Source organism: Sorex araneus, chromosome 11 (genome assembly GCF_027595985.1).
Source record: "Sorex araneus isolate mSorAra2 chromosome 11, mSorAra2.pri, whole genome shotgun sequence".
Lineage (NCBI taxonomy): Eukaryota > Metazoa > Chordata > Mammalia > Eulipotyphla > Soricidae > Sorex > Sorex araneus.
The window spans coordinates 12,318,212-12,339,579 of NC_073312.1; the positions used below are offsets into that span (position 1 = coordinate 12,318,212).

The 21,368-nt window shown below is 47.7% G+C and overlaps 1 protein-coding gene across 1 annotated transcript in view; it reads right to left on the reverse strand.

Annotated features, from left to right (window-relative positions):
* Positions 1-3,088: 3,088 nt before the first annotated feature.
* FHIP2A (FHF complex subunit HOOK interacting protein 2A) overlaps positions 3,089-21,368 on the reverse strand; it is a 41,235-nt gene continuing 22,955 nt past the window's right edge. The window contains exons 6-17 of the mRNA XM_055119230.1: positions 21,000-21,266; positions 20,695-20,891; positions 18,906-19,020; positions 18,077-18,153; positions 17,804-17,996; positions 17,431-17,600; positions 16,684-16,827; positions 15,363-15,453; positions 13,508-13,651; positions 7,408-7,548; positions 6,396-6,499; positions 3,089-6,292 (exon numbers count right to left, since the gene is read on the reverse strand). Of these exons, the coding sequence (XP_054975205.1) occupies positions 6,187-6,292; positions 6,396-6,499; positions 7,408-7,548; positions 13,508-13,651; positions 15,363-15,453; positions 16,684-16,827; positions 17,431-17,600; positions 17,804-17,996; positions 18,077-18,153; positions 18,906-19,020; positions 20,695-20,891; positions 21,000-21,266 (1,749 nt within the window). The 3' untranslated portion in view covers positions 3,089-6,186. The remainder of the gene's footprint in view (positions 6,293-6,395; positions 6,500-7,407; positions 7,549-13,507; positions 13,652-15,362; positions 15,454-16,683; positions 16,828-17,430; positions 17,601-17,803; positions 17,997-18,076; positions 18,154-18,905; positions 19,021-20,694; positions 20,892-20,999; positions 21,267-21,368) is intronic.

The window sequence follows — 21,368 nt, forward strand, 5'->3', positions numbered from 1 at the left end:
ACCAGGAGTAATTCCTGAGTGCAGAGCCAGGAGTAACCCCTGTGCATTGCCAGGTGTGACCCAAAAAGAAAAAAAAAACTGCAAAAGTGTTTTTAATTTCAAGATCAAATTCCAAAGAAAAACACTCAGAAGTTGCCATGCACACCTGCATGGTAAGTGCTATTTTTTTAAATTTAAACTGTTAGGGTGTAGTCTGAACCCAATACAGTCACCTGTGTTCCTACCAGTCTTTTCGGAGGAAGGTTTGCTTGGTTCTGTCTCATATTGGATACTTTAATAAATACAGTCCTTGTAAAATGGGACCTGTCAATCATCAAGGAGTCCAAAGTATACAAACTATTGGGAAATTGATTTTTATATCCTACAAATAGATATTTTATTCTCAACTTCATCCTTAGTTAAGGAATTGGAATAACAACACTGAGGCAACTGAATTTTTAAAAATGGTCGTGTCGGAATGTGGCTCAATATTCAGACAGTGCAAAGCCTTGTCTGTTTGAGGCTTAGACCCCCAGCGCTGAAAAAAAGAAGAGTCTACTAATTATTTTTGAAACGAAACAAAAATCATAGGACACTCAAATCTTGAAGCAGCTCACCAAGATTACAGAAGCAAAAAAAAAAAATACCATGACGTGTCCCATTGTTGATAAAAGCCACGAGAAACGATTTAAGTAGAAAAGCCTTCTTGAAACATGGAAGAATTATGTTTAAGAAAGAGCTAATTTGTTTGCCATAACAAATCTTTGCTACACGGTTCTCCTGGAAAGCCTAATCAATTAAAGCCCTCACACACTATTCTATTTGCGAGGGGAATGAGGAATATATTACTTGTGTTATTACACAAATGAATCTCATCTTTGGGGCTTTGAAATATAACTTTATCCAGACTACAGTGAATGTGTGTCATCTCATCTCTCTGCATTACAGTGAAATTGATTTTATGATTCCTTACTCATAAATTACAGGCCCGAGGCAGAAACTGTCTGAAGAGAAGCTTTTGTTTTGTCTTGCCAGCTTGCCGACTCTCACAGGCTGAGCGTGTCACGCTTGCTTTCATTGTATTTTCCTGAACCACTTCTAATTTTGCAAATCTAGTTTTAGATCTCAACCTAAAATGTGAGGATTTTTTTTTTTAAATGTGTGTGTGGCAAAAAGGCTCCCCAAGAAGCTAAAAAGTGTGTGGGGGGGAAATCTGAGGGCCCCTCCTGGCAATACCGTCACCTGGGCTAGACTCCAATGCCCAGGTGTGGGGCCTGGCATTGTGGGGCCGCTCAGCACTGCAACGGCGCCTGGTACCTCCTAGTGACGCTTGGAGGTCTCCAGGGCAACAGCTATTGATGAGCAGAGCTGGGGCTGGACCCGGGGTCCTTGCTTGCAAGGCTGGCACCCCGGTGCCCCCAACTCTTAGTTTTGTTTTGATAAAGTGACATGTTTGGTTTTCAGCTGCCTGTGGACCAGCACAGTCACAGGTAGAGGAAGGCTGGCAACTGCCGGTATGAACTGTGGATTTGGCCGATGTTAGTTAGTCACTGGAATGAAGCCTGCGGTTTAGACTGAAGAGAATAATGAACGTGCAAACGACCGCACGGAACAACCTGGGCATGATGGAGAAACAAGTACAAAAATGGAAGGATAAGGGTCTTCCTTCTCCCAATACGCACTTCCTTGAATGAAAGCACGTGTGACACTACAGCACTTGGCTCTGAGGGTCCTACTGGGCTGGGGCTTGGCTATGGAGTCAGGAGAATCATTGCCTTCATGTCCCTTAAAACAGTTCCTTCTGGGGCTGGAGTGATAGCACAGCGGGTAGGGCGTTTGCCTTGCACGCGGACGACCCGGGTTCAAATTCCCAGCATCCCATATGGTCCTCTGAGCACGGCCAGGGGTAGTTCCTGAGTGCAGAGCCAGGAGTAACCCCTGTGCATCGCCAGGTGTGACCCAAAAAGCAAAAAAAAAAAAAAAAAAAAAAAAGTTCCTTCTAAAGCGATCCTATTGGCTCTTTGGTATATTGACTAGTCTGAGCAGGCAGAAGAGAAAGGTCCTACTATAAACTATCAGGCGAGCTGACTTCCTTTAACTTCCGCATCTCCAGTGCACACAGCTGCCGCCCCTTGAGTGGTGGACTCAGAAGCAACAGCGCCCAGACCCAGGCTGAGCAAGCCCAGAGGCGACAACTCTGCTAACTGGCACAAACAACCAACTAAAATCAGTTCTCTTTCTTCCTTGAACGCAGCATTAAACTGCCATATGTTGTTTCTCTTTGCTCTTTTATTTTTCTTTAAAAAAAAAGGAGGGATAGTGTTCATTGGGCAGTTATTCTAACCAGATTTCAACCGGAACAGTTTTACATTAATGCAATTTCCTGGAGATAACTAATTTCCTAAATGAAAAAAAAACTGCAAATTTTGTCAGTGACCATCTGCAGCAGGGCTTCGGGTATCTAATTACACATTCCTAAAATCCAGTTTTCTTTTGAAATAGCTCAAGGCAAGCAGGACAATGTCAACTTTCAATGCCTACAACTGACGGTTCCTGCATCCTTCAGATCTATTAGCCTCTTATTTCCTTTTAAACCTATTTTGGATAACCTGACTGAAACGCATCATGGGTCAGTGGATTACATAATTCAATTTCTCCTTTTTGGTTGTGCCATTTATTATGTTCCTTTCAGTTTGCAATGAAGGAATTGTGGCAAGTACTCAAGTAAATAAAATAAGCCTGGAGTATAGCTGTCTTAAATGTCAAAGAAAAAAGATTTTATGTGTTATGAACATACTGATCAATGCTTACCAAGATTCGCTTTTCTGAGACTTGACTAAACAGTTCTTCCTTTACTGAAGTGATATTTTTGCTTGGTTTTGATGAGCACACCTGGCTGTGCTCAGGGGGTAACCCTGGTTCTGTGCTCAGGGATCACTGCTGGCCAAGTCTCAAAAGGGACTGTACACAGTGCTGGGGGTTGAACTTGGCTGTACGCAAGGCAAGTGCCATCAGGCTGTACCATCGTTCTGGCCCCTTGCGCAATTTTGCATTAAGTGATTATTAGGGAGCGAATAGTTGATTAGGCCTCTGACAAAAATATAAGACGTTGTTTAAATTACAGTATTTATTTTGAGATTATCTTTCAGCATGCACTGTTAGCACAAAAAACTGAACTTGATCACAACCTCCTTGAAGACAGAGTAGGTATAACTGCCATCTGTAGGTGAAGGGTGTCTTCCTAAACGGCCCGAGAGCCCAGGCCTTAATAACACTGTCAGTAAGCTACAGCACAGGCAATAGAAACATTTACCAATACCCTTTGTTTAATGTAAACAAGGCAGGAGGCAAAACAGAGTATTACAGAAACACTATTTTACAGGGCCCAGAAGTATGATGACCTATCAGGTTTCCACAGTATTACAATACCATGCATATTCTGATTAACTACACACCCCAAAATAGAATTACCGGATCATTTGTGAGTTTAGCGCTTCATTGTATAAGACATAACACTTCTGTCAATACCCATCCACTTCATAATTGAATGGCAATTGTATCCGGATGCAGTAATTTATGGAAATAGGCTACCATGAATTATGAAGTAATTCCATAATTTGTGCCCCGTAAAATTCGTGTCATAATCTTTACACTAGCAATAGTGTAAGCAAGCCAAGGATTTTGGTCCTTTTATATATAGATATATATGTACATATGTACACATGTATACACACAATAATATACAACTGAACCAAAAAGCTATGAACCCATTCATAGCTCCCATATTGCACAGCTATGAGAACATTACACGGTGAAGAGGTGAGTGCTACAGGACAGCTGGCCAAGGACAAATCTGAATTCTATCAAGTACAGATCGTGGCTCATTACTAAAAAGAAAAACAAAAAACAAACCCAAAGACTACATTGCTAGAGAAAATGGGATTTTTTTTGTTTGCTTGTTTTGTTTTTTTTTTTTTAAGCATACCTATTAACACCTATGTGAAGCAAGGCTAACATTCAGTTTGGAATTTGCTCTGGCAATCAAGTGACAAGGTGATACTTTCCACCCGACACTGGGCCTTTAGTCACTGTTTTGCGAGTGCTGAATATTCACCTTCTGAAAGTCAGTTAAAAAAAAAAAAAGGCCTAGTAAAGGAGTACAATGATGCCCTAACAAATTCAACTCCCTTGTGAGAGATGCTAGCTCTAGGTCTAAAATAAACGTGAAAAACAAAATCAAGAACTTAAAAAAGATTATCCCTTAAATTGTTCTGGTTGCAAACCAGAGTCATCACAATAACTTAGGAATATAATCATGTCTGAAGAAGCAGCATTCATACACACAAAATTAAAGCTTTTCTGAGCATGGTTTCATGGATTAGCTGGAAGGTCCCACTGTGAAATTCAGGATAAACTTGTATTTGGCTTGAGAGGTAACATCATTACTATCACATCTATTGAAGACAGAAAACACGAAGAAACATCTAGGCTCTCTACACTCTCTTAATATCGTCTTCTCAGCAGAAATGGAGAGGCCGGAGTGGCCCGTGCAGAGGGGATCAATAAATACGGTAAACTGAAAGCTCCTCCTCTCCCGAAGATCATTCCAGAAGAATGCACACACGAGCTCCTACTGGTTTCTCCCATCCAATGAATGAATTTCCTAGAACAAGCTAAGGAAGATTTTCACAAAACTGAAATGTTTTAACAGCAGTGGGGAGCGTTCTAGAGACGGTGATGTCCATCGCCTCCTGGGGCTGTTCTTGGTAGCAAAAACGAACTCTAACATGAGTCAGGAAAGGAACGCCACGGGGTCAGCGGGGCAGCGCACGCTCCTGCACGCATGCCCCACGGTGCAGACCCGGCAAACGTGCCATGGAAACCCCCTTCTCCAGGGTCAGCTGACAGGTGGGGCCTTTCAAGGTGGGAGACTGGACAGTCGGCTCCCTGGGGCCGGCGGCAGAAGGACAGATGAAGAGTAAGATGCGGCAGGTGGAGATTTCAATGGAAGAGGAGAAGGAGGGGGAGAGGGAAGAGAAGGGAGAGGATGAGGAAGCGACACCGAGGGGAGAACATGCCGTAGAGCAGCGACCTAGGGTAGGGGACCAGTGGGCCCTTCCACGGTCTGGAAATCAAGTCCAAGCCTGTCACACGCAGCGGGGCGAGGCTCCCGCCCACGGCGCCTGGCACTGACCACACCCACACGAATCCCGGGGATCGGAACGTGCTAACGTGTAAACTTGTTTGCTTTTTCTTTTAAGTTGCTTTAAAATAATTTAAAATAAAGGACTGAATAAAAACTGAACAGTAAACACGAAGAAGGGCGTTGGCGTGATTGTTGCTCAAGAGTATTCCCTTGCAGAGGCACTCCCATGCACATCCACTAAAAAATCAAATTTTAAAGCAATATTCGGAGGAAGCAGGGAGAGAAGGTTCTCAACCCAATATGTCAATCAGCTTTAAAAAATATTCTACTCCAGCCAACGCTATGATGAACACGAATTCAATGTTGTCGCAAAAATGACGGTCTAAACCGACAGTCTAACTAAAACTTGATTTTCAGACATGAAAATCAAGCACTAACATGGCTGTGTGCAAAAGAGTGAAAGAAAAATGTTTCTTTAAAAATATATATATATCATATGAATCAAGAGTTTATCATATTAAACTGTTATTCTTAGAAAAGCTGAAGAATGTTAATGGTACTCTGTACAGTCTACCCTATTATTCACACACTCAACTGATGGTTCCTCAACTTTTTTTTTCTCATTTGTACTTTTTCTTATTGTTTGATAAGAATTCTGACCTTAAAAAGATATAAAATTAGTTTTTTTTTTACAACTTATTAATCCAAAAGAATATAAGCCACTTGAGTCCCAAAGAATGTCAAATGCCTTGTTACCTTAAAGGATATTAAAATAACAGAAATATCATCAAAGTCATGACATGGGGAATTTTGCAGCTTTTCGCAGTCAACTAGAAATGCTCATTTCCTGAAGTTCCTTGATTGTATCCTGGATTCAAGGACATTACGCAGGAGCCAGTGAAAACAGCGCTGTACAACACTCTACCAATGTGTCCCTCCAGTGGGTTCTGAACGGTTCTGTCCAGTTCCCGGCAACCCTTGAATCAGAAGGCTTTGATCCTCGCCGGCTGGGTGGAGGAATCCTTTCTGAGGCCACGGACACAGCTCCGTTCACCTGGCGTTTAGGACGTGGAGGAAGAGTGATACTTCACAAACGCTATGGCGGCCAGCTCCTTACAGAACTCTTCGAGAACGATCACACCCTCCAGCAACGTGATGTGGTCGATACTGGGGAGAGAACGCAGGCGATGCATTAATTCAAAATACTAGCAGGTCGGCAAGCTTTGGTGAAATGTTCAGATCCCAAACATGCAAAAAAACAGGGACTTACATGGGGCCTTCAGGTTCCAAGCCGAGTAATCGCTTTCTGACTAGCAGAAGTTTGGGTGTGAAATCTTGAATACGCTGGATTCGGACCACGAGGTCTCCAACCACCTGCCTCACAGACACAAAAGAAACTCAGTTCCTCAAACCAACGACCAGGGGATTTTTCAGAATTTAAAAAAAAAACATTCTTCATCTTCAGCGGCTAAGGATGCGCTCTTTCACTACTCACATCACCGTCTTTCACGGAGGCCTCATAGAATTTAGGCCTTAACATTTAAGAGCCACGGGGCTGGAGCGATAGCACAGCGGGTAGGGCGTTTGCCTTGCACTCGGCCAACCTGGGTTCGATTCCCGGCATCCCATATAGTCCCCCGAGTACTGCCAGGAGTAATTCCTCAATGCAGAGCCAGGAATAACCCCTGAGCATCGCCGGATGTGACCCAAAAATGTAAAAAAAAAAAAAAAAAAAAAAAAATTTAAGAGCCACTCACATCATTTGAAAGAATAAATTGGGAGCCAGTGTGATGTACAGCAGATAGAGTGTTTTCCTTGCATGTGGCTGGCTGGGTTTGGTCCCCCGCATCCTATAGGGTGCCCGGAGTCCCGCCAGGAGGGACCCCTGAACACACAGCCAGGAGTAAGTCCTGAGCACTTCTGGGTTTGACCCAATGAATCGGGGTCTGGGGGAAGAGCAGTGGGAAGAACACATGCCTTGCGTGCCTGAGGTCGCATGTTCAAACCCCACAATCCACAAGGCCGCAGTGTGACTCGTGTCACATGCCTGACCCCTGTCTTCAACCCAGGTCATGGTAACAACCATCTCAAAGGGCAAGGAGGAACTTTTATTTTAAACAAATTAAAAAAAAAAAATTCCCATTTCCCCCTTTACATTCTGCAGTGAAATAATGGCTCATCAAAGTCGACATGTTACCATTTTTCATTACGTGCCCTCACGCCATACAAGAGTATGGGAAGAATAAATGAACAAATTCTTACCCACAACACCCCTAACTCACCCTGACAGTCACAGAGAAGAGGGAGCGGCAGCCGGAAGCAAGGTTCACGTAGGGGTCCAGAAGGTACTCGTGTACGTGGGGGTGAGGGAACAGGGACAGTCTGGACAGCACCGAGGTCACTTGTAAGTTTACGTCATACGGCTACGGACAGATGAGACAGGAAGACCTTCAGCATTAATCATCACGCATGTAACGAGTATTTGATTGACTAATTTGTCTCTTCAGAGTAGGAAATCTACCATCTTATTATTCCCTCCACAAGCTCTCCTACAAGAAAAAGCCCCACAAGAAAAACAGCTAATTAAATTGGTTCTCACTGTATTATTCAAATTTCACTGCGAGACACACACAAAATAGTCCTAAAATCTAAAAGATGAATACAACTAGGAACAAACAACAGCAGTCATAATGTCTCTATTTTCTACAAACTGTTTAATGAAACAGTTCAAGACTTTGGTTTAAAAAACCAACAGTGTCAAATTAATTACAAACAGGAAGCCTTCAGTACAACTACCCCTCCCCCCCAAAAATCCCCAGAAAAGCTCAACTCCTCTTAAAATACCATTGTCTGACTTTAGAAAGGATATTCATCTCACTGAATATCCCACGACTGCCTGTCCCTCACAGCATTGAGTATAAAGATAGAGTGAAACAGATCACAGAGATGCACCAACAGGATAAAATGTTTGGGCTAGAAATGTCCACCACGTGCCTTGAGGCAGATGAGAAAATTCAGGTGGCAAGGAGAGATGGGCTCGTTGTATTCCCCGAGAGGGTACTGGCCCCCACAAACTGGGGCGTGCCTGTCTGCAGCCCTTCTGCCCTTCTCTAGGGAGCACCGCAGTCTGACATGAGTTCTAGGCCTGCGTTTTCAACAGGCACCTTCTCTTCACCTGAACGACCCAAAGCTGCTTTGCAGAGGGTGTCCAGTCAACCCCCCCCCGCCCCCACCTTCCTTCTCTCCTTCTCAGCCGTCCAAGGAAGCGGGGTGGGTGAACCCAACTGACTCCTGGGAGAAGCTGCAAAGGAGCCGGGTGAGAGATGTGCGGGGGTTCGGGCCCCAGGTTCCCGTCCAGCAGGGAGCGTGCATGGCTTTCTTCTCTCACCCATGGAGAATCTTTTCAAACCCGCATCGTAGTGAAGGCCAACTAGGAAGCGAGCATGCGAGTGACGGACAAGCACTGTTTAAACCGAAGCCAAGAGATACGGAAGATGCGGTCACAGCGGAACTGCACAAAACAGAATGGAAGCCCTGTGCGTTCAGGCTGACTTGAGCCATTTCTGAACTTACACCAGAATTGTGAACACAGATTTTTCCAGGCAAAAAAGGAAACTGCCCCTGCATCACTCACTTGAAACCTAGTCTTAAGAATGACAGGAGATGTGTCCTCCTATGACAGAGCAACTGGGACAGCAAATTCTCCCCCTTGATTACATATGTGTGCAACAGAACAGCCTTCTTCCAGGCTCAACTGACAACAATGAACACACCTGACATGTGTTTTAGGCACAAAGGAAACGTATGACAAACCTTAAAAGAATGTGTTCTGCTTAAAGAATGTGAACAAAATCATTTACAACACAACTTAAGTGTGGTATGTATGTGTGTGTGTGTGTGTGTTCATAGTAGGTCATTTAGATTTTTAGTTCACTAAATCCAACACTTAAAAGTTTAAATATTGCACACAAACTTGAACATGGATATTGTCATTTAAACTTTGCATCCCCCCCTCCCCCCTCGCACAATATCTGTTTTAGTCTCTAGCATTCTGTTTGCTTGTCTGGTTCTGCGGGGGTCATATGTGAGCGGACTTAGAGACTGTCTCCCGCCTGGTGCTTATGGGGGGCTGTCCCAGTGGTGCTAGGGACCAGGCATTGCTGGGATGTGAACTCGGGCAAGCAAACTGTGTGCACTGGGCCTCGGGGCTATCTCCTGGGCCCTTCTAGCAAGTTTAAGAATTTATAACTGATGGGGGCTGGAGCGACAGTACAGTGGGTAGGGTATTTGCCTTGTACGTGGCCGATACGGATTCGATTCCCAGCATCCCATACGGTACCCTGAGCACCGCCGGGAGTTAGTTCCTGAGTGCAGAGCCAGGAGTAACCCCTGTGCACCGCTGGGTGTGACGCCATCCCCACACACACCCCCCTCCCCCCGAAAAAAAAAAAAAGAAAAAGAATTTACAACTGAGGGGTCAGGGGCTGGAGAGACAGTACAGAGACAGGGGGCAGGGCGCTTGCCCTGCACGTGCCCTCTCTGGGTTCCAGCCCTGGCATCTCATATGGTCTGCAAGCTCCCTAGAAATGATCCGTGAGCACAGAGCCCTGAGTACTGTTGGGTGGACCCCCTCCCCCACAAAAGGGGCAGGAGCATGTGGCTCGCATGAAGGAAGCCCCTCTCCTCTCCCCAGCACCACGGGGTCCCCTGACCCAGCAGCCGCAGCACACGCGGTGCCTCCGCTAGGCACCGCCGCCTGCGGCACCCAAGCAACCCCACACCACACACCAACGCACACGCATCATGGCCAGTCACTTTATTTCTTAATGTGAAAACAAAAATGTTTCAGGCATGATTTTACTCCACCCTGCCTTTGAATGATCCCTGCGCTTTATCTGGCCGCCCTTGAAAACACAGGTGCCTTTTGGGAGATTATTAGTAGTGCTTTTACACCTATTATTTTGGATGTCCTTATTATAATCAGGGGTGGTGGGGCGCAGCGCTGAGAGGCCCAGGGTTTACGCCTGGGAATTCCCCACTCACCGGGCCTGACGGTTGAATGCCAGGGCCTGGGCCAGGTGGGGCTGGGGCCGAGCAGACCCATGCTGCAGTGCTCAGGGCCTCCTGGGCACTCCTAAGGGTGCTCAGAGAGGCTGGGGGGCCGTGCACGGTGCCAAGGGTGGGACCAGGCCTGGTGCGCCACGCCTGTGTCCTGACCCCTGTCCTCTTTCCCCACCCAGCTCCCTTTGTCACTTTACTCAGTGGCGGATAATACAATGAAAGGGATCGTTTGTGAAATGAAAGATTTTTTCAGAGATGATGAATGGACGTGGCACACACTCAATTTTCGTCTGAATTTGAGGACAGTAAACTGCGACTTTGAAGCTTACTGGCATCATCTTCCACTAAAGCCCTAACGTCTAATAATACCGAATCTAACATTCTGCAGTTTTTCGGTGGGGCCGTCGGTACAGGTGTGAGTGCTGTGCTCAGGGATAATGGTGCCCGGACATCGGGGGGAGTAGGGGGTGCTGGCACCACAGACAGCTGGCGGCGCTGCAGAAAGGGAGGCGGTGTGGGGGATGGGACTCCAGGCCTAACCGCTTGGGATCTCCCCCGGTTCAATACTGCATGTTTAATTGACTTCAAACTTGTCGAAGTGAGGAAGCTTGAATACTGACATCGCTTTAGGAATACAAAGACGTGACAAACGGTCTCTTTAATTGGCTCAGGTCAAACCCTTCACTGGGAGGGGAAATGTAAGAACTTAGGACAGCCGCCCTATATTTTTTTCTTATTACATGCTCTGCATAGTCGCATTTTTGCCATCTTTAAAAAAAAAAAGACAGAAGTTATACTAAATATCTACATTAAGAAGCATTTAAAACTTCGCCTTCCAACAATACCGTCATGCCAGAGAGACTTGACGGGGTCACTTGTTGATTATGCAAGCAGAAATCAGCTCTCTGTATTAGCCACTGAGAATGTTTAACCTTGCCAGGCGACCCTCACCTTATTAAAGATACATACATACTAAGAAAACATAGGGACACATCAGCCTCAGCAGAACATTTTGAAAACTAAAGAAAACAGAACTAAATCAAAGACACGGAGCACACCAGGCCTGACAATTCTCTTAGGATCTGATTTGGAAATTCTCTTCCGTGACAGGGTTGGAGAATCCCGGGTTTTACTGAGACAAAGCCTGGAGGCTGGGCCCCGTGACTTAGCAGCTGTAAGTCGGCTCCCTGAGGCCGAGGACCCTTGTTTACACAGCAGGAGAAACCAGTCCTGCCCACCCGCCAGGGAGCAGGGAGGAAGGCCGACACTCTGGGTATAATCCGGGCTCGCACGGCACGCTGCTGGCTGGGGAAATAAAAAGAACTTTAAAAGGCACTTCCAAGTCTCCTCTTCCTTTTTGTGGCTGCAGGAAGAAAGTGATCAAGAGGAGGGAAGACTCAGGGGAAATAATCTTTCAACTCTGGAAGATCCTGAAACCATTTTTGAAAATTTACATTCCTGTTCAGAGCTCTCGGGTCAAAATTTCTCAGGAGGGCTGACTTGATATCCTGCACATGCGCGTCCACAGAGCCCAACTCCCCCTCGCCAAGCCGCACAAAGACGCAGAATAAAGGGGCCGAAAGACAGGACAGGGACGAGGCCTCGAGAGTGACTCCTGAGCACAGAGCCAAGAATAGCTCCTGAGCACTGCTGGGGGTGGACACAGACACAGACACACACACACACACACACACACAGACACACACACACACAGACACACAGACACACACACACACCACCCCCCCATGAATTATGGCTATCCGAGAACTTTGCATATCCATGATTTATAGAACATAATTTAAAAAAAAAACAACCAAAAAGCTGGGGCAGAGAGGGCACCTCCAGGCCTGCAGCTCTTGGTTCAATCCCCAGGACTGTAGATAAAAAAATAAATTCAGAAAACTAAAATACAAACTGGTAAATGAACAACAACCAAACACTAGAAATAGGAACGTTAATTATGTTTGAGGGAATGTACTCTACCTCTTTACAAATTACTATCAGAAACTACTGAGAGGAGTCTGTAAGCCAGTGAAATACTTCCTAAATGGTAATTTCTTTATTTGGCTTTCTGGTTATTAAAGACAATCCATTTAGAATAGTAAATTTCTTTTATAACTCCCTATGCTTGCATAAATATTTAACTAAAATGCTAAAAAAGAACAAATACTTTAATATACAACTTAAAACTAATTCCAAACTGATTAACTCAATTTGTAGGTGGAAGTAAATACTACGCAGAGTGCTTTTTTCCCAGCGAGGAGACCATTTCAAAACTCTGCCACTTTATTTATCCAGACCAAGAGGAGAAGGGCAGGAGGTGACCATGAAGCCAACATTTCCTGGCATCTCTCGGGATGGTGACAAACCAGAGAAGGGCAGTGTCTATCCACCATGGAATAAGAAAATCATTTTCTTTAAGAAAACTCATATCCCGCATATGAAAATGAATGCTATTGTTTGTTTTATGAGTGGAAATGAGAGGATGCTATTATCCAGTTATTATTCTATTATTATATCGGGAAGACGGATCTCCCAAATGGTGCTTGGGAGGCCTGGAGGGTCCCACCAGGACTTCGAAGCACCTGGTTCAACGAAAATCAAAGATAAGGTGCTGCTCAGAGGCTGAAGTACTTGGGGAGTCCAGGCTGGTACCCAGCAGTACCCAGGGAGACGGAGTAGTACCAGAGACTGAATCTCTGCTAAGGCATGTGCCCTAACCATTGCACTACACTTCCAGGTCCCTACAGCCTGTTTGTTTGGTTTTTGGGCAATACTAGTCTTGTTCAGAGCTTACTCCTGGCTGTGTGCTCAGGGGTCACTCCTGGCAGGGCTCAAGGGACCGTATGTGATGCCAGGGATCAAACCCAGGGCAGCTGAATGCCAGGCAAGTGCCTTACTCACCATGCTCTCTCTCAGGTCCCTGCAGTTTTGTCACTTTAACGAGATCACTGGGTTCAAGCTTCAATCTGAAATGGCGTTAAGGTCCCTGAATTGAACCTGACACATTTTACTCCATTGGCTGCACTGCTCACAAGGCAGCTAAGGAGAAGCCGTTCATGAAAGGAAAGCGCTAGAATCACCCCCAAACAGGGACGGGACTCGGAGATGGGCCCCGACTGGGAAGGGAAATGCTCAATTCTCTAAACAACTATCAGGCCAAAGGGACGCTTAATGAACGAGGCCTGCGTGGAAAAAGTCACCTCGCAGAAAAATGAAGACAACAAATAAAAGCTGCTCACGATCTAAACAGAGGCTTAATCTAACCTCAAAGTGAAGGATGCCAAATAGCATGAAAATGGACAGATGAACGCTTATTACCTGGTCGAGAATTCTTCCCATTCGGTCAAACAAGACTTTCAGAAAGTGGCCTTCAAAGAAGGCAGCTTCTAAGTTGCACTTTTCCAACGCTTTAGGCGCCCCTGGCCACTCCCAGCGCAGGCAGATGGCGCAGTAGTCCCGGAACTAGGAGAGAGAGAGAGCGCCCGCATCATGAAACAGGGACAAAACACAAACAACCCCCAGCGCCCCCCAACCCCTGGGACCCTGAGCGTCTGCACTGAGGGGCGGGAGGAAAGAGAAGACTCAGACTCTGTCCTGCGGGGGTCCGAGGACTACAATCCCTGGAGCCAGCAGCACTTGGGAAAGTGTCGCTGACCCCAACGCTGTAACTACGTTACACAGCACCCTGCAACCACGCTCCTGCACATCCCCGGGGACTCCACCCGTTATTTTCACTGCAGATTTCGAGAATGCTTAAAAACCAAAGTCCTGAGCCAGAGCGACAGTACAGCAGGGAGAGCATTTGCCTTGCACACAGCCAACCTGGGTTCAATCCCTGGCATCCCATACAGGTCCCGTAGCAATGCAGGAGTAATTACTGAGTGCAGAACTAGGAGTAACCCCTGAGCATCACCAGGTGTGACCCAAAATAAAAGCAAAGTAATAATAATAATAATAATAAAAGCAAATTCCTAGGTTTTTAAATCTTGTCTCAAATGTCCATAGAATGATGACCAGATACGCAGTATCTGAGAAGGAAAGCTTAGCTCTCTCGGGCTGCATTTGCTAGTTAATGCTGGGTGTGTTACTGTGAGAGGGGCAGCTGGGCACTGAGGCGCCCATCAGACTGGATCACCATCCCTCGGAGCAGGCCAGGCTAGGAGGGAGCATGCAGAGACTTCCACTACAATTTCACTGCATGTATTTCATGTCGAGTGACCTTTTCTCTTCCTGGTCATCATTTTGGAGGGGGAAATGTGGCCACAGCTGGGGAACCATGAGGTCTGGGGAATCACATATGTAAAGCTCTGGGACTCACATATGTAGAGCATCTGCTCTGGCCCTTTGAGCCTTCCTGTAACAGGTTTACATATTAGAAAAGTGTTGGTCTGTGACACATAGTTGACCCTTTACTACAAAGGTAGCATAAATGCTCCTTGATAATAACAATAAAGGATAGCACTCTTCTCCAATATGTAATTTGCTTGAATTTAAAAAAGAAAAAACTCTAGAGATTTCTTTCGAATTCTTCCTCTTTTCAGATTCTCCTTATTCAGCAAAGTAAAATTAGTTTGACTTCTCTAGTTTGGAAATTAGCAAAAATCAAAACATTTTTACCATAATACACTAATTTCGACTCAAAGAAAAACATCTGTAACTATTTAAAAAACACAAAACACTTCTTCAATGTATTTCAAGCTTTAAACGATCTGGCTTTCAGGAAACAATTTTCTTTACAAAGCCTTATCTCAAGTTTTTAGTACAGCAGTTTAACATTTAACTTTTGAAATGCTGACCTAGAGAAGAATGGTTTAGACAGAGTCAGGTTTTATGAGAAGGGAGAGGATGTGGGGAACCGTCCCTTCTAAAACAGAACAGGAAGAGGAAGGAGAGGTGGGATGAGGGAGGGGGAGAGGAAAGGGGGAGGAGGGGAAGAGGGGAAGAGGGGCAGAGGCGCAGGCAGGCAGGATGTTGGGGAGATGCAGCGCTCACCCGTGGAGTTCGGGCTGGGAGGGAAAAGGGACCAGTCAGAGAAATGAAGAGGGACCACGTGCCAGGGGCTGCATTTCTCTAACACCGCCACACCCAGTGAGGAGGGGGGGCTCTCTGGGCAGGGGTCAAGGGTGCAGAGCAAGTGGAAGGGAGGGAGGTGAGGGGCAGGGCCTGTCCTCACCTGCCGGTGCGCGTCTCGGAGGTAGGTATCGTAACCGGTGCCCTCGACGTGGTAAGACGACTTGGCTTCATCGGGTACCAGACAGAGGAAACTTGAATGCAAAACAAAGCCCCCACCCAGTCACATATTTATTTGGCTTTCCGTTTCGTATCCTTCTTTTTCTGAATTAAAAAGTCTAGTGAGAGCCTCAGTTCGGTCAAGCGGAAAGTTGAAAACTAAAATCGGGGCCAGAGCGACAGTACAGTGGGTAAGGCAGGTGCCTTGCACGTGGCTGACCCAGGTTCGGCCCCCAAAGCCCCCTGGGTCCCCCGAGCTGGCCAGGAGTGATCCCTGAGCACTGAGCGCTGAGCCAGGCACAGGCCCTGGGCAGTGCTGGGTGTGGCCCCGAAAGACAACACTACAGTAGAGTAAAATTGTTTTTTAAGTACTTTCTCTCAGCTAATTCTGCAACACACTGACGAAAGATTCTTTCAGTTTGACACTGAGGGTGTATGTAAAAGTCACTCATTTTCAGAGCAGATGGAAACCTAGGCCAACCTTCCCTTCCTACGCCACAGCCAGTGAGCAATCATCGTGCTTGTTCATCTCAGGAAACTGAGTTCGAGTCACTGAACTTAGCTAAATGGAGATTCTCTATGTTAAAAACTAAAAATATTGCCCAAAGAGAAAAAAAAAAAAACAAAAAAGAAATAGAGAAAGGGTCACAGGGGTGCACTTTAAAAAAAATGTTTTTACCTGAAAGCTTTGTAACTTTCCACATGGTGAATCAATAAAAGAATTAATAAAATCAAAAAAAAAAGTTTTTAAACATTTTAAAGTTCTACACCTTTGTGCGAGTATACATGTGTGTATAATCAATCTGTCCGAGCTGTCACTTGGGAATTACTCAGAATTTGCAATGAAAAGCAGTATATCTGGAGCCATGTGCCACCACTGAGAGCATTTTAATGCTTCCATTCAGGAGGGTTTTGGGTACGAATGCTGCCCCTGTGTTCATGACAAAAGTGGACAACAATCGTTAAGGAAGGAAAAATGGGGCAGGAGGAGATTACAGCGGGAAGGCTCTCGCCTTGCAGGCGGCTGACCCAGGTTCCATCCCCACCCAGCCCCCCTAAGGTCCCCTGAGCCCTGCCAGGCGTGATCCCTGAGCGCAGAGCAGGAGCAAGTCCTGAGTGAGCACGGCTGGGTATGACCCCAAAACCCAAATACTGCTGAAGAAGGAAAAGTGGAGTTCAGATATCCTTATTATAACAATCTAAGAGCAGAGCCAACACGTTGTGAAAATAAAGGACAAGTCAGTCAAACTGGCACAGGGACTCACCTATTCACAATTTTGTGGACTTCCGTTTTCCCGTCACTTTTGGGGTGGTCTGGAGTTGTGGGGGGTGAAGAACTAAGCCATTCTTGGTTTGACAGAGTGTTATCTGGTGAAATGTCAGTAAATAATGGGTCTTCTTCCAGATCTCTAAGTTTAATTTAATGATGTATAAAAAAACCATTTTAATATATTTTCTAAACCAGAAATATCGCTGCTATGTTCTTAGAAAACATTAGCGTCATTTTTTCTAATACAAGAATTAAAGAATAATGCAAGTTTTATAAAGAAATTTAAAGAGAGGGACACTTTGTACTAATACCAAACTTAAGAATATTAGAATATATGTTGTGGTTTTGCCGGGCTTAATGAACAGATAATACCACTTGTAAAATGAAATGGACGGTAATATTAAGGCACCTAAAATTTACTTTTCAAACCGTAAAAACTGGGGGGAGGGAGGGCTGGAAAGACAGTATAGTGGGTAAGGCATTTGCCTTGCTTGTTCGATCCCTGGCACCCCCTGTGGTCATACCAGCAGGAGTGACCCCTGAGCACTGAGTAAGGAGTAACCCTGAGTATTACCTGGTGTGCCCCACCACCCCGCAAAATAAATAAAAATTAATTAAAATTTAAAAAGTGAAATACTGCTTTGCCTTTCCTGTTTCCTGAACAAGTAGGGGTGAGGTGACAGGGAAGAGAAGCGGGACGCCCCGCGGGACGCCCGGCGCGGGGAGCTGCAGGGACACTCACACTGCTCCCGCCACCAAGCCGTTCTCCGCCACGTCTTTGTCTTCTGGACACGCGGGTTTATACTCGGTGTAGTTTCTTTCTTCGAGATTCCGTAGGACCAAGTTGTAAAGAATGTGCTCATTGGGCTTTTGTAAGAGATGCTCAAACATTCTTAACGTCATTATGCTTATCTGAAACCAAAAATAAAAAAAAATAATAAAGGCTAGGAGCGGGGAGGAAAAAAATGTACATCAAGCATTCTTGCCACCCTATCATGTTTTGGATATTTTAAAGCCACATTAAAAAGAAGCTGCGTCCACAACAGCGCCAGCATGTTAAAACCCGTATTTCACAGAGGCCAACTATGAGCCTAGGTCGGCACGACAGCGCGTACCTCATCAGATATGTGGTCGCAGTGTTCGATCAACCTATGCCGCAAAGGATGCCTGCCGATTTCTGCCAGCAACTCCGGTTCTCTCTGCTCTCCAAGGATGAAGAACACCATTTCTTGAAGCAGGACATCGGAGGTCACTTGCCGAACGATGCGGTGCAGCAGGGCGGTGGACGTCAGGATTCCCATCTCTGAACTGGGCACAGCACAGAGGAATCAACGGGCCGGACTCACACGGAGACCGAGAACGTTTCCTCAAGCAAAGGGGCCACTCACGTTTGCATTAACTGAGGCTCCATGACGCCGATAAAAAATCTTTCATGAACGGCTTTGGCCAGGGCAACAGCGGTGGGCTGGGACAGAATGTAAGCAGCATAAACATCATTATCTTTCGGTTTTGAAATGGGGGAAAAGACATTTGTGACATGAGTAAGCCAGCGTGCAGTCCATGTGAATGCCCAGGAGAAGCCGCCTGGCGCCCTGCCCACCTTGGTGACGGGAGACAAACCTAGGCTGGATGCCAGCTACGAGGCTCGTCAGGCACAGGAGAGGGAGAGGGTTATCGACCTCGCTGGACTCCCAAAGAGGAGAAATGGGGAAGAGGGTGTCACTGTGTAAGGCTTGTGCTCCAGTATTTAAAATCCAAACCCAGGCCTTGGACATTTCTTTTTATACTCAAGTTGTCGCTAATCAGTTTTATTTCATAAATTTAGGAACCCAAACCAAGAATTCCGATTTTCTTAAGCGGACATTCGTCATTTTAAATCACATACATGCTCTGGCCAGAGACAGGAGACTCAGAGGCAGCTTCTGAGCCAGATATGTCACCCTACAGGACGGAGACAGCACCCCGGCACATGTCCCGAGCTACCCTCACGCTGTCCCCAGTCTTGCACAGGTACGTGGGGAGCCTTTGGCAAACAGTGTGTGGAGGCCAGGGTCCAGGCCGGCCACGTCACCAGGACCAGCCAGCCGCACGCCTGGGCAGCATTCCCTAGATCCAACACGGCTCCTTCCATGCCCACCAAGAAACCTCACTTCCGCTAAAGAGATGCATGTATACCTATCAATCAGCCCAGAGAAAAATAAATAAAAAGAGCCAAACCTTTTGTGCTTCCTTTATGAGTTGATCACAATAATCAAACCAAGAAAGAAAGGAAATTAAGGCTCGTTTCCCGGGGAACGCGGACGCATCTTCTTTATGACTGTAGGAGTCCAGGCTGTGGGGCACAGAAGGCTCAAGTTACCCAGAAGCTCGAACCCGCCTCAGTGCCGAACGAGCACTGCGGGAGCCGGCTGACAGTCGGGGAGGGCTTTATAAAAAGGGAAAAAAAATCCAGCCAAAAATAAGCAAAACTGGGGCTGGATTGATAGCACAGCGGGTAGGGCGTTTGCCTTGCACGGGTTCGATTCCAGCATCCCATATGGTCCCCCGAGCACTTCCAGGAATAATTCTGAGTGTTATGAGCCAGGAGTAACCAGTATGCTTCGCTGGGTGTGACCCAAAAAGCAAAAAGACAAAAAACAGAAAACAAAACCAAAAAACAAAGCAAAACAAAAATAAGCGAAACCTCTGAAATGAAAGGTGTTCTGTGGGAAGAGGCCGTTCAGGAGAAAGGCGCGGGGGAAGAGCCACCAAGGGGTCGAGAGGGAGGCGCTGCAGGAGCACAGGTGAGAGGTGAGCAGACTCCTCTTCCTGCCTCAGACCCAGCACACGAGACAAGGGGGGCGGCCCAGCTTCAGGGTGGAAACGTCAAGTAAAACGCACACAGCAAAGGAGCCAGGGGGAGAGCGCAGAGTGTGCCATGCACGTCTCACAGGCGGCAGCCCCGAGCTCAAGCCCCTGACCCCTCTGTCCCCCGAGCACCGCCAGATGTGCTCCTGGTGGTCCCCAGCAGGGCCTGGATGCAGGGGACAAGCACTTGACCATCAAGCCCAGCAGAGCCAGGGAAATACTGCCAAGGGTGGGCCCTGGGCTCCTCTGCCCAGTTAGGGAAGCCTCCGTCAAAATTAATCAATCAATCAATTAATTAATTAATTAAAAACCTCAGAAGAAAAAGATGACAGATCTCCGTGTCAAAACAGCAGCATGTGGGGCTGGAGTGATAGCCTAGCGGGTAGGGTGTTTGCCTTGCACGCGGCCGACCCGGGTTCAAATCCCAGCATCCCATATGGTCCCCTGAGCACCGCCAGGAGTAATTCCTGAGTGCAGAGCCAGGAGTAATCCCTGTGCATCGCCAGGTGTGACCCAAAAAGAAAAAAAAAACAGCAACATGCTCATTAGCAGGTGCTCTGGGTGATAGGAAACTTTACTTAACGCTACTCTCTATCCGTAGCAACAGAAGTGCTCTGCAATACCACCCTCAGGAAGCAGGTGCTCACCTCCTCCCCACCCCGGCCCGCCCCTCTCTGGTTGTCTTTTGTTTTAAAAAGATAATCATACAAAGTCACTGGCCTTGGGGCTGGCGCAATAGCAAGGCAGGCAGGGAGCCCCCCCCCCCAGCCTGTGGTGGGTTTGATCCGCAGCATTCATAGGGGTCCCCTGAGCAGGGCCGGGAGGGGTCCCTGGGCAGAGAGGCGGGAGTCAGCCCTGAGCACTGCAGGGTGTGGCCCGAACACGAGAGATAAAATGATCGGCCTGAACGCAGCCCTTGAAAAAAGAATCACTCGTGAGGCCAGCGGGAAGCAGCGTCCAAGCCGGACTGTCCCCCCGCGCCTTCCTCCTGCAGGCTGGGGGGTCCAAACCCCGTCTCGGGATTGCTCAGCTCATGCCCACCCTCAGGCAGGAGGGCTGTGCTGGGGGCGGGGGGGACGGGTTTAGATGTTGGGCTGCGGGTGTGGGGACAGCCCGGGGGGATTCCCGGCCCCGTGCAACTCCGGACGTGGCGACTCACCCCCAGTTGATGGCTTCCACGGTCTCAATGTCCAGGGGGTCCAGGGCCTGCGGCAGGGCCTGGTAGAGGGCGGCCAGGCGGTCGGTGAGCAGCTGGCACAGGCAGGTGCTCTGGGTAAGGCACTTGGCGGCCGCGGGCTCGGGCAGGCTCACCAGCAGCATCAGGCCCTCGCAGGCCTTCACGGCGATGCGGCCGTCCTGGGGGAGCACGGCGGTCAGCCCCGCCCCCCACCCGGCCCAGCCCCGCCCCCCCACCCGCCCCCGCCCCGCCCCGCCTCCCCTCCCCGGCTGAGGACAGAGACTCACCGGGCTCCTGGTGAGGTTGAGCAGAGAATTCACTAGATTGTAGTCCTGGCTGGGCCGCACCACCGAGGCCTCGGGCAGCGGGAGGACGTGCAGCTGCTCCAGGCTGCCCGACAGGCCTGGCGCCCGCTGCTCCTCCTCGGGCTCGGCCTCGGCCTCGGGCTGCGGGGCGCCCGCCGCCAGCTCCTCGGGCGGGCAGTCGGGGCCCTGCCCAGGGGCTTCTGGACCCGCGCCCGGCGCGCCCCGGGACGCCGAGGACCTCAGCTTGCTCTGGAAAGGAATTCGGGTTCTCTGAGTCTCCTCGTCCTCGTCCTCACAGGTTCTTCCAGAACCAATGGGCCGGCGCGGCAGCAGGTCCCCGAGAACGCCAGC